Below are 13,732 nucleotides of genomic sequence, written 5' to 3'. Positions count from 1 at the left end.
GTTATGTTGGAAAATGCCAACCAATAAGAAAGCTATCAGGTTATTTATACATTATTTTGGCACTGACGGTCGCAGTTTTCGTTTCTGATGTTTGGAAAAGAGATAATTCGGGTCAAATAACAAAGGGAAGGTTAAAGTTACGGTTAACGTTTTTTTACGTGCAGAGGCCTTTATTGCCGCTACTACCACCGCCGTTGCGCCGTCGCACCGTCGCTCCGTCGCTCGATGTGTCTTCGTCGTCGCACCACTGAATATCTCGTTTGATATGTTGGGATCGCGTTTGTCGTTAGAGATTGTAACAACTGTTGAATCATATTACTACGCGCTGCGTACATCTCATCGTCCATCGTTCTCGTGACTAGTAGGGGTGCGTGGTCGAAAATTGTGATAATCGTGAGAGTGCGAATATCGCATGAATAGTGCAAATACCCCAAAGGAGAGATAGAGAGAAGCTCCACAACGGGGTGAGTTTCTTTGGTAAGAGAGAGGCCTTCCGAGCGAAATCATGAAAGTAAGTCAAGATCGTCTTTGCGTTGACTCTTGGGGAATATTTATAAAATATATAGTGATTTTGTTAATTTTTATTCGAATAAGTTCGGTCTTTTTGAGTTTATTTTTATTAATTTTGGAAATGCGATTTAAAAAATGTGCAAGAGGATCCGGAATTTCCTTAATATTTATTATTTAAACATGCCCCAATTTTTTGTATAATTTTGGTTTTTATTTTTCAGTTTTGATTTATGGTTTTGAAATATCTAATATTTACTAAATTCTATACATTAGATATATATTTTAGACGCGATGAATGTCGAAAATAACTTTTTAGGAATATATAAAATTATTTTTTGTTATCAAATCTTTGCTCTTTTGTTAAAAAATTTTTTTTAATTGTTGCGGAATATTATAAAAAAGATGGCATAATTTCGATCATATATGGTCTATTGATACGATTTACAGCGTTAGGTATGAGAGATTTTTATGAAGTAAAATCGAAGTTAATGCGAAGTGAGATAAAAATATGCAAATGTTGTGCAAAAGTTTTTTTTGTAAATAGAAAACAATTTTTGAAAAAATGTAATATTCGAAAAAACGATATTTTATATGTGTACAAGATGTGGATATTTATGATAAATGTCACTACATACGACGTGAGCTCAGCAAATTGGATAGACGATTAAGATATTATATGATATCAATGGCAGCGTTCAAAAAAGTAGCTTTGCAACTGTTGTTTGAGGTCCAATGAGAAACTAAGGGCAAGGCCAATCATATTAATGAATTTTACACTGTTGCAAAGCGATTTTTTCTGCTGAACGCACCATTGTGACTCATTATAAATCTCGAAACGAATTTGATGCATCAGATAATTCTTAGAGTTTTTCAAAAACTTACAGTTAATTTGATGCATTTCCGTTTTTGAATCGATTATGAATCTCTTTTATTTGGCTTTTCATATTTTGTTTAAAGTTCTTATGTAATTTTTTTCTTTTTTTTGCATTTAACACACATTCACAGATACCTATAGATTATATATATTTAACTTTTTAAAAGGAATTGCTTGTTCTACATATATTCTATTACTGTATTGTTATCACGACATAATTTTAATGTTATTATTCATTGTTAAATTTAACACTTATTTGCAATCAAACAAACTGTTATTATAATAAATTTCTTGCGAATAAATTAAAGAAAATATAAATTAATTTGATGATACAAAGAAAATAATAGTTAACAAAATAGATTTTTGGTGTAATTTAGATATCTTTATTAGAAAGTGAAGAATCAGTACGTTATAGATATTTGTTAATATTATTATTATTTGCTAGTAAGAAAATACTACTTTATTTATATGGAATTATTATAAAAACATTGTGTGACATTTTGGAACAGTACTAATTCATGTAGTAACAAAGCATCTTAAACCGAACAATAATTGTAATAAATAGTTATTACAAATTTTAAATCAATAAATAATATTATTTTAATATTATTTTATGTGTAATTGTAATTTTAACGACTTACTTTTACTGGACATAAGACATGTAAATGTCGCAAAATAATTAAGTCAGAAGTATTTGTGGATATTTATTAAATGTGAATATTTGTGATATTCTATTGAATGTTTATTGGATATTTGTGTCGTGTAGGTTGTTTAATCTATTAAAGAAAACCGCGGTGCTTAATGTTGAAGTTACTGCTATTGACCATCTCGCTATCCTTTTCCGAGCGTAGGGGCGCGGTTCTGATCCTATAATACTCTGTTCTACTTTCTAGTGTCTCCGTGTTATTTAATATGCATTTCGTGTTGATTAAAAACATTTGAAACAATTAGCGAGATAAATCTTAAATAAATATTAATAAATCTATTATTTGTCTATTTGTGAAATTAACGAAATATAGGACAATTTGTGAATTGACATTCTAAATAAGATGTTTGAGAATTATTCAAACTTTTGAAAAATAGTATAGATTAATAAATAATTAGAATAATAATTAAAACATAAATTCTTTATAATCAGATCAAAGTATCAAATATATATATATATATATATATATATACCTGTATATATATATATATATATACAGAGTGAGGCATTTTAATCGCCTCAGGCGAATAGATATCTCAGAAACTAAGAGAGATACAAGAAAAAGTTTTATATATAAAAGTTGTAGGTTTTCTTGGGGAAAGAAGGTGGAGAGTGGGAGTATCGGCCACCAAGCGCATGATGGGACCTAACTTTTGGATGGTCAGGAACTCTGGAACTATTAAAAATCTATCCAGAATTCTAAAAAAAAAAAAAAATGATTTTTTCCGAAAATAAGCTGCATGAAGTTAGCCCCCATATTTTTAATCACGTTTTTATGGCTTTAATGGCCAGAACTATTTCTTAAACTTATTAGAAACTCTGGAACTATTGGAAATCTATTCAGAACTCTCAAAAAAATTATTTTTTTTAATAAGGGGGCTAGCTTCACAGGGGTGTCTGCGAACGCCCAGCGCGAAAGCCTTCGATTATTATCGACGCTCTTGGGTTATACTCCGCACTCGATTTAAAAAAGATAGTAATATATATATTTATATATGTTTTACACTATAAACAAGCAGCGTAACTAATTAAACGTGCAACAACGTACTATCGCTTTTGATCATAGGCACCCTTTGTCACAGTATACACTATTGTTGGATTAACAACTAATCAGGCTTCAGTAATAGAGAAATAACGATCATTCAATTATTTTCTCACTCTACTCGTCTTTCTATTACTACATACTCTATTACTACATACTCTATTACTACATCAGTAGTCCATTCTAGATATCGATGGACTTGCCCGAATGTCAACAATGACTTATCGCCGAAGTCAAATGAGGCGGAAAATTCAAATTTAAATTTGTCCTGATTTTGATGGCGGACCGTGTATGTATGTATATACATACAATTGTAGTAATTAAAATGGAATTATATATTACAGATGATCTTTTGGATAAGCTTTCCTCGTTTTTCCTGTGTTTGGGATAGACATTAACGATATGGTAAAGATATTTGACAAAATGCTATTTGTTTTAATGTCATTAATTAAGAATTATAATATTATACAAGTCTATAGATGTCAATAATAATCGAGAAGTATATATGAATGATTCTTCTCAGGATGCAATATGGCTTCAGTACTTTGGCATATCTCTGGAAATACTTTTCTTTCACCAGTCTTCGTGTTACTCTTGTTACTGTGTCCACACAACTCCACAGGTCAGTAAAAAATACATAAAATAACTTTTAAAAGGTTTCACGAATTTAATACTGAAAAAATTAACACAATTATTGATACGGTTATTGGATAATGTTCACTTTCTTGTGATATAAACAAGATTAATTACAAAATGTATGCAACAGTGTAATATTGCAGGATATTTTAGGAATTTTTTAGAGTGCTTATGTAATTTTGTAGTAGAAGTTACAAATTTTGTATCTTATAACAAATTTTGAGATTAAAGGACTTCTGAGGAAAGTCATCAATTGAGATAGTTCTCCTAAAAAGATACTTCCTTATTTCTTAGAAATTAACTACAAAACTTTATTAGTACTAATAAAAACATGATTTATTTAGATTAAAAAAGTAAAAACTCACAATTCATATATTTGTGGCTGGTTCTATAAAAATCAGCTCTAAAAATAAATTATACAAATGTGAAAATAAAATTCTTATGATTTTCTTTTGCAAATTGCGTAGTTTGAATAATACTGATTATATTATTGATAATATTATATAGTTTTCCACGTGTGTATTTGTAGTTTGTATTTCATATATTTGTTCCATGTTTGTTTCCTAAATCTGTTTTATTTATATTTTTCCTTTTTTATTCTTTCTTATCATATAATTTTAAATATGAAATTGGGATACGTCGGTACACATCTGTTTATAAGATAGACCATAAGCTAATTTAACTTTAACATCAAGTTATAGTGTCGTTTCTTTTGTTGCGGGATGAAAGAATTACATTGTGCACGCGTATTTTCTTCTCAATAGACAGCAACGCAAATTTTTTAATCGCATCTGACTCATTGTTAAACGAAGATAAGTTTTAATAAGCTTTAATTTTGAAAAGCTTCATTTACAAGTGGCAACACTCACGCTCATTAAAAAAATTCGTAAGACCACAGTCAAATTTGGTAGCATTTCTGTAAAACCTCATCGAACTATTCACGTAAGAAAGGTTTCTGCTGACCACTCATACTCTATTGATACGTCTGTCTCTTGGGCAGTAGAATGACAACTACTCACAAACCGTCTAACAACTACTCTAAAGTCCTGTGGATTCCACTGAAACAACTGCAAACCTTGAAATACAATTTCGTTCGTAATCAACTGTAAGAAATCGCGGCACCCATCTTGCGGATAACTTTTTCACGCTTAAATGTTGATGCAAAATATTATGTACCCGTTTAATCGAAATGCCTACAGCACTAGCAATCTCCTGTACTTAGGAGCCTACAGACCAGAGCGGTGAAGTAAAAAAAAAGCGTAAATAGCGTCTTACTTCGGCACAGTTTTATTCAATATTTAAAGCATCTAATGGATACATCATACTCATAATTTAAAAAAATGTATCAATTCTTTCGTCAAAATTTTCTTTTATATAAATAAGAATTCGGCAAAATAGTATATATATAATGTTTTTCACGTGTGTCCCCATAACGAGAAATGTTTGCTCGCAAAAAATTATTCACAAAGAAAGTTTGAAAAATAACAAATAAGTTGGGTTAGGTTATTTTCAACAGTAGGTTCCGCCCCCACCCCCCTGCGGGGGCTCCACTACTGTTGAAAATTACCTAACTCAACCCATTTATTGGTGTGAGGCGGCTCATTTCGCGTGGAAACAATCGCAGTGGTATACAACAAGTACATAATACGTTATTTTTCAAACTTATTTTGTGAATAACTTTTTGACGAAGGGCGAGCGACGGCTAAAACTTGTTCAAGGTCACTTAGGGTCATGATCTTGACAACATAGGTCAAGGTCAAGGTCATTGGAGCTTGGTCCCCTAATTGAAACTTTTACCACACTTAATTTTGACACGCTTTAAGTCAAACTAATATCTATATCTTTTGTCTCTTTCTAACTTCCCTTTAAATCATACAACTTTTATCTGTAATAAAATATTTTGTGTTTATTTCCAGAGATAATAAGTTGTATGATTTAAATGCACCACCTTGTGTATAAATAAATTGTATCTGGAGACACAGAAGTGTCTTGGCGCTAAGCCAAGCGCGCGACATAATATTTACATTTGTTTTATTAAAATCATTTACACGATTATATTTGGTGTGGTGTGTTCCCGGTGGTTGTGAATATTGTCGTGGGATCTTTGAATCATCGCACCATCCCTCCATTCAGCCCGCGAGATATTTGATACACCACAACCACAAGACTATTTTTCATCACTGCCACCATCACCGGGAAGACTCATTACTGTCAAAACACCAAGTACGTTCTTTTTCATTATCTCCTTTTTGATGTCTAATCTAATTGCAAAAGATTATGCCTACGTGACTCACGAACGAATTGATCGGAGTAATTCACATAAATTGAAATAAATAAAAAAATAACAATTGTGTGAATAAGAGTAAAAAAAGTAATAAACATTCGAAATTATAATAAACATTAATAAATACTAAATAATTTAATAGAACTACCAAAAATATACATAGAATTTTTATGTATATTTTTGTTAGTTCTATTAAATTATATAGTATTTATTAATGTTTATTATAGTTTAGTTTTCGAATATTTATTACTTTTTTGACTCGTATTGCTTTTAATATCACACAATTGTTATTTTTTAATATTGAGAGTCATTTATTTTTTTATTTATTTCTTAAAATAAATAACTTTTCTCGATTTTCAGAATGTGATCAAAAATTTGTAAGCACTCCTGATGGACCGCTGAACGGAAGCTTTCACGCACCGATGTTGATCAACCCTGAAGAAGAGCCACGTCAATGCGTTTATACGTTTCTTGCAGGGCCGCGTCAGCGTGTAGAGTTAATTTTTACGTCGTTTGGCCTTCGGGGTAAACCACCAGAGTGAGTCTTTGTTTTCATTATTTTGGAGATTTTTTTAATCAGAATCACAAAATAACGTATCCATCTTTATTAGGCTGCGTTCGGAAATGTTACCCAGGTTTCCCCGAGTATCATCTTATCCTTATTGTCCATTCAATGTTAAACAAAGATAAGACGATACACAGTACTCGAGTGATATTTCCGAACGCAGCCTTAGTCTCGCTTTTTTCAACAAACTATATGAAATAAATATAATAAAATAAGGGTAAATATCTAGAAAAGGGGAGCCCCCGCCGATGATCTTGACCTTGACATATGTTGTCAAGGTCATGATCCTGAGTGACCTATCGCAGGTTTTAGGTGGCGGTCGCTGTCCGTTAAAAAGTTATGATCAAAAAAAGTTTGAAAAATTACATTTTATTTCTATTGTACAGTGTGACTTCCAAGCGAAGCGATTCTCATCCCACTTTCCTTCATGCTTTGTTCCTCGGTTTATTTTGATTACATTTAATCAATGCAAGGTTACTATTGTGCTATATTCACAATCAGTACTGTTTCTCACTTTGTGCTGTCACGATGTTACTTCACGAATTTATTCATCTAAAACACATAACTTTCGAAATCTTATTGATTATTTGGATGAAAAGAAAGTGATACGTACGAAAACGCAATGTAGCACTGCTTCCTTCATGCTCTGTGACCTCCTTGCGCATGCGTTTAGCCACGAAATTAAAAATCATATTAAAAAATGAATTAGTTACTCGTATTATTTCAGTTATATATGTATGATGTTAAGTACTATTGGTAATTATACAGAATAGCTGCCTCAGCTCAATTATAGAAGTCGTATGTGTAGATACAGTAAGCGGGGGGCTCCACGCCCCTGCGGGGGGCTCCACGACTGTTAAAAATAACCTATCCCAACCCATTCAGTGGTGTGAGATAGCTCTTGTTTCGCGTAGAAAGTTGAACGTGCAACAGTACAGGCATGTGACTTTCTATGCGAAAACACTTCCATGATTGTACTGTTGCACGTGGGTTTCGACTTTCTACGCGAAACGAGAGCTATCTCATACCACTGAATGGGTTGGGTTAAGTTATTTTTAACAGTCGTGGAGCCCCCCGCAGGGGGGCGGAACCTACTGTATCTACACATACGACTTCTATAATTGTACTGTTGCATGTCGGTTTCGACTTTCTACGCGAAACAAGAGCTATCTCACATCACTAAATTCATTTTTTAATATGATTTTTAATTTCGTGGCTAAACGCATGCCCAAAAGGTCACAGAGCATGAAGGAAGCAGTGCTACATAGTCGGTATGACAGATTTCCTAACCTGAATAGTCGTCAACTTCAACACTTAATATCTCGGTTCGTAGGGCAGAGCGACACTTTTTTCTGCCAGATTCTTTCGTTTCATGCAAAAACGCGTCGAATAAGTTTAATTTTATCGATTTTTTAGATGAGCGGGATATTCTTTACCTTCACCCTTGATATTTTACACACACACACACACACTACACACACACCCGCGCGACACACACACACACACACCCACACACACACACACTGGCGGGTGCAAGGAGGTGGTCTTCGGCCACCCCCCGCATCCACACCGTCGACAGAGGTCTGCCCCGACAGTACAATCAGCAACAGTATAGTCGTAGAAGTCGTGTGCCCCTTCGCAGGGGGTTGGGGGAGGTGAGAGTTACTTCGCGTGGAAAGTTTAACGTTTCTAAACAGAAGGAGATGTAAAATAGTACTTGTTATAATACATATATGGCAGAAATGATACGTTAATTTTGAAACTTTTTTTGTTAATAACTTTTTAACGGACAGTGACCGCCACCTAAAACCTGCGGGAGGTTACTCAGGGTTATGACCTTGACAACATATATCAAGGTCAAGATCATCGGGGGGTTTCCCCTTTTCTAGATATTTACCTAAAATAAGTGTGGTAAGATTGCATTCACTACACAGTCGCTATTTTAAAAACATGACCCACAGAAAAAAAAGATTTACAGCATCAATAATCTATGTATGTGTATTTATATTTATTACTTATTTTTAGTTATTACATATGGATATCTAAATCTTTATTAACATAACAAATTTTAGTTAGTTGTAAGTATTATATACATAGATAAGGGTCATAAAAATTTAGTTACAGTCGACTTTGTAATCGTAGAACTCCATAAAGCATGTAATATTATAGCAATATTATTCTTTCAATTTTAGAAGTTGCACAGCACGCATTAAAAATTATGCACAAATGTCTTTTACAGCTTTCGAAAGAGTGAATCTCTATTTTTAATTTGCTTTTTTATCGACCTCTGTATGATTTTTTTTCACCGAGTTATTCAACGTTGAAGTAAAAATGCCTCTTTTTGCAACAAAAAAAAAAATCAAACAGACGTCGATAAAAAAACAAATTAAAGGTAAATATTGACTCATTCGAAAGCTGTAAACCGCATTTGTGCACAATTTTTAGTCCGCGTCGTAGAACTTCTCAAAATTTGTAAAAAATTTTAAGGTTAGACACATCTTTACTTATGTTTGCGTAACTTCACAAAATATCAGTAACACCGTTTTTTGAAATACCGATACGAATAGTAAAGATTTCAAGCTTTAAAATGCTTTTTTAAGAATCTCGATACAATGATTTTTCGCTGAGTTACCGTTATTCAAAAATATTTAAAATATTTGCTAAAAATTTAGTGGCCCAATTTTTTTGCCTGTGAGTGTGTATATAATATACATTGTCCAATATACATATACATATATATATATATATATAATATATATGTGAATTGTTTGCATACTTTTCCTGTAGTGGATCTGCTGTGGGAGAATTACCTGCGTAAGTATTGATAAATTTATAAAAAGTTTGCTATTTGTCATTTAATGTAATAAGTTATATATAAACTAAAAATAAAATGAATGTTAGGTGCTGATAATATGCATTCCTTAGAGGAAAATATACTAAATTAATGTTAATTTTTACCAATGTAAATTAACTTTAATATCACACAGTTTACCTAACTTATTTTTCATTGTTTTCTAGTTCTAAAAATTAGAAAAAGATGAAGAGTAAGTTCAACCTAGATTGAAGTCTACATTGGATTGAAAAAAGCATAAAGAATGAAATCGAAATATTTATATGATTTCTGATGTCCTTATGATATTTTTATACTATAAATTCTGAGTGGCAAATGGGAATGAGACAATTTCTAAAAGTGATTAGTTACAGTTGGGTATATTTAGTATAGGGGATTCACTTCTGATGACCTTGACCTCGACATGTATTGTCAAGGTCACGACCCTGAGTGATTTCCAATAAGTTTTAACCGTCGCTCGTTATTCGTTAAAAAGTTATTAATAAAAGAAGTTTTAGAAATTACGTTATATTTTTGCTATACGTATACAATATTAAATATTATTTTACACTTCATCCTATTTAGGAACGTTCAACTTTTCAGTTTTTACGCGAAGTGAGTTTCATTCCACTTCCCACTTTCATTGATAAACTTTTTTTGTTGATAAATTTTTAACGAACAACGAGCGACGGCTAATATTTGTTCAAGGTCACTTGGGATCATGATCTTGACAACATGTGTTAAAATCAAGGTCATTGGAGGGTACTCCCTCATACTGCATATTTACCCTTTATATAATGTCAAAAACGTTTGAATAAAGTATATAACTTTATTCAAACGTTTTTAGCATTAAACTTTTTTGTCGGCGAAAATTTATTTAGAAACTGTTTTTATTTATTGAAGTAATGATGGTAATTTTCATAAATTTAAACTTATTCGTAATTATATTTAATTCTATATTTAATGCAATTCTTATTATCTATTTTCATTTATTAAATGTAAACAAATTTCAATTTAAACGTACAAAGAATGAATCTAAAAGTTTTGTGATATACTCTCCTTTTCAGCTGTGTTCATGAATATTTGGATATTTATTCGGAAATACGATCGGAGAACACGACTAAGTTAATAGAGACACCGTTTGGTGGACGATTCTGTGGACCAATTCCACCACGTAGACGGGTCTCTCTTTATCAAGGAATTGCTCTCAGTTTCTACACCGACAAAAATGTCACGCTGCCGAATATTTTCAGCGGTATTTACAGATTTATCAACGCCTGTAAGTTTTATTTCATATTGTTTTTAAGACGATTGATGATATTAAAACATTTGCAGTATTCAAATTTCCGTATTCATAACGTATCAAGATAAACTTAATCTTAATTAATATAATACTAATGACAACAGTAATATGTGGACAGCCATAGGATGTCAAAACAAACGTTCTCCATTTCACATTTGCTTCTATTAATTTATTTTTCAACGTTGCGAACGCGAATCACTCTTTATCTTCAAACCTGAAAACAGCTTCTTCTTTAAGAAGGTAATATAGCGATCGAGCAATAACTGAAAAGTCTTTAATGATTCTTCGAAAGTATGAGGCTAGTCCGACAAAAAGATAAACTTCTTTGGGTTCGGGGAAACTCTGCACAGAGACATATAATATCTCTATTTGTGAGTTGTATCGCTTCGCATGTCACCTTGTATCCCAAATATTCTACCTCTGTATACAAAAAAGCACATTTCTCCAGCTTCAATTCAAGTTTATTGCTAACTAAAATCATGAAAACTTCTTTTAAGACATCAAGGTGTAATTCTAATGTTTTAATAGCAATTGAAATTTCATCCATATAAACAACAACGTTGCTTATTAGTTCCGCTAAAGCTTCCTTTACGAAACGTTGAAACAACTGAGATCCGATTTTAAGGCCAAACGATAACCGCATGAACTCGAATTGATGAATGTACTTACATCGTATCTTTTGTGGTTATAACTTAAAGAGAACGACTTCCTGCGTAAAAATTTCACCACAATGATGTTTTCATCTATTGGAACAGTATCAAACCAGGATGTGCACAATTACCCATTGCGCACAATTTGACCACTTTCCTCTGTCTATACTAATCCGCTCTAAGATTGGCGAGGAAAAAAAGAGAGTGTGCCGTTGAAGAGAGGGATTGATAATGTGTAAATTCAACAAAATGTTGAATGGGAAAATTGAGAGAAACTAAAATCGCGGCATTCTTCGCTGCGGGGGAAGGGAAATTGTATGAACAAAGGGCATGAGTAATAAGTAGATTTTATGGCCTTTCTGCCGTCGTTCTTCGCGTCTTGATATGTTTCCGAAATGTCATGTTAACATATTAAAGAGAATACTAACATTATTCTAATTCTAAAATGCGCGAAAAAAGTGACTAATATTTTTCAAAATATTCTTAAACATATTAAAATGTTTAGAAGATATTTTTTTAAATCTTGTTATTCTCTCGTGATGTTTGAAAATGTAGGAGTAATAAGTAGACAGTTATGAGCCGTCAAAACAAACTCTCCATTCCATGTCAGGAAATATATTGTTGTCAGACACGAAATTCTACACCTTTCTCTGTTCAGAAACGTTGAATCCCCCCCCCCCCCCCTGCACAGGGGCACACGACTTCTACGATTATACTGTCGGGGTAGACCTCTGTCGACGGTGTGGGTGCGGGGGGGGTGGCCGAAGGCCACCCCCTTACACCCGCCCGTGCGTGCGTGCGTGCGTGTTTTTCACCCACACCGTAAAGAAGGCATACTCGTAGCACTACATGTAATCGGTAAGACAGATTTCCTAACCTGAATAGTCGTCAACTTTAACATTAAATATCTCGGTTCGTAGGGCAGAGCGACGCTTATTTCTGCCAGATTCTTTCGTTTCATGCAAAAACGCATCGAATAAGCCTAATTTGATCGATTTTTAAGCTGCTTGAGTGATTCTGTATAATTACCATATTATGTATATGTGTACACATACGTGTACACAGTCGCAAGTATACTGCACACATATAAATATTCAATATGGCGATGAAATGTTGCAAGTTATTCCGTTCGGCGGACATGGCAGTACACGGAACATTTTTCGTGACCAACTTTTTTCTCCATATCCTATCTAGTTAAGTCTCCTTACCCTTATTTCATGGTTACAAGATAACAATAGGTGTCACATAACACATCACTCAATAAGTCCCGGGCTTGATATAAGAGATGGCGCACTAATAACAAAGCAATATGATTTTTAGAAAGTACTAAAGTCTAAACCTTCAAACATACGTGTAAAAATTTTAGCTCAATCGGACCTTTACAAGTTACAGTGGTTTAAGTGACGCTACTTTTGTCGAATTTGGGCGACCAGAGCGTTCAGCATCATTTGTGTTTTTACGACCGCGTTTACAGTCAGTATACCACCTCTTAACTGTTGTTTCCGACGGAGCAGAGTCCGAATAACACTTATCAATTCAATGGGTGCATCCAGAAGCACGACCGCTCATTGAGCGTTCAGTAAGCTCTTGTACCCGTTTGATTTATATTTTTAGATCTAATGGAATATGCCAATTAGATAAAAAAGCTCATTGAGCGCTTAGTGAGCGATCATGCTTCTGGATGCACCTATTGCTTTGCTTGAACTGTATTTTTTCCCATCAGGAAGCAATGCTTTATCAACACACGAAATTCAGATTTTTCCATTGTTTTGAAAAATGCAAAAGTAGCGTCACTGTAACTTGTAAAGTGGACGTCCGATTGAGCTAAAATTTTGACACGTATGTTTGAAGGTTTAGTAGTTTCTAAGGTAATTATGCACTATAGGGGACCCAGCTCCGATGACCTTGAGCTTGACATATGTTGTCAAGGTCATGATTCTGAGCAACTTTGCCTTAATAACTAGGTGGCGGACTCTTATGGTTTTTGAGATATTAAGCGTTGAAATTATTTTTAACAGTAGTGAAACCTACTGGGTAAATGTTTCGCTTTACACAGTCAACCTCAAATGACTTCCGAGTGACCTTGACCTTGACCCTCAAGAAGGTCAAGGTCATTGACCATTCCTGTCGCTCGTCCTTCGTTAAAAAGTTATTAACTCCCCCCCCCCCTGCACAGGGGCACAGGACTTCTACGATTATACTGTTGCTATGATAGTACTGTCGGGGCAGAGCTCTGTAACAGTATGGGTGCGGGGGGGTGGCCGAAGGCCGTGTGTGTGTGTGTGTGTGTGTGTGTAAAATATCAAGTAATAGACTCTCATAATCGTTATAT

General features: G+C 33.5%; 1 protein-coding gene across 1 annotated transcript; it reads left to right on the top strand.

The window, feature by feature from the left end:
* Positions 1-247: 247 nt before the first annotated feature.
* LOC108780352 (neuropilin-2-like) lies at positions 248-10,726 on the top strand (the record flags this gene model as incomplete). Its single annotated transcript, XM_018548029.1, has 7 exons — positions 248-511; positions 3,477-3,537; positions 3,656-3,754; positions 5,902-5,991; positions 6,413-6,590; positions 9,405-9,431; positions 10,515-10,726. Coding segments are annotated over exons 3-7 (598 nt in total), but the record flags the coding sequence as incomplete, so codon positions are not given.
* Positions 10,727-13,732: the final 3,006 nt, after the last annotated feature.

The sequence above is a fragment of the Cyphomyrmex costatus genome, unplaced genomic scaffold (assembly GCF_001594065.2).
Source record: "Cyphomyrmex costatus isolate MS0001 unplaced genomic scaffold, Ccosl1.0 scaffold70, whole genome shotgun sequence".
In the NCBI taxonomy this organism is placed as follows: domain Eukaryota; kingdom Metazoa; phylum Arthropoda; class Insecta; order Hymenoptera; family Formicidae; genus Cyphomyrmex; species Cyphomyrmex costatus.
Note: the sequence above shows the minus strand (reverse complement) of the source record. Positions and strands in the feature narration are given on the sequence as shown.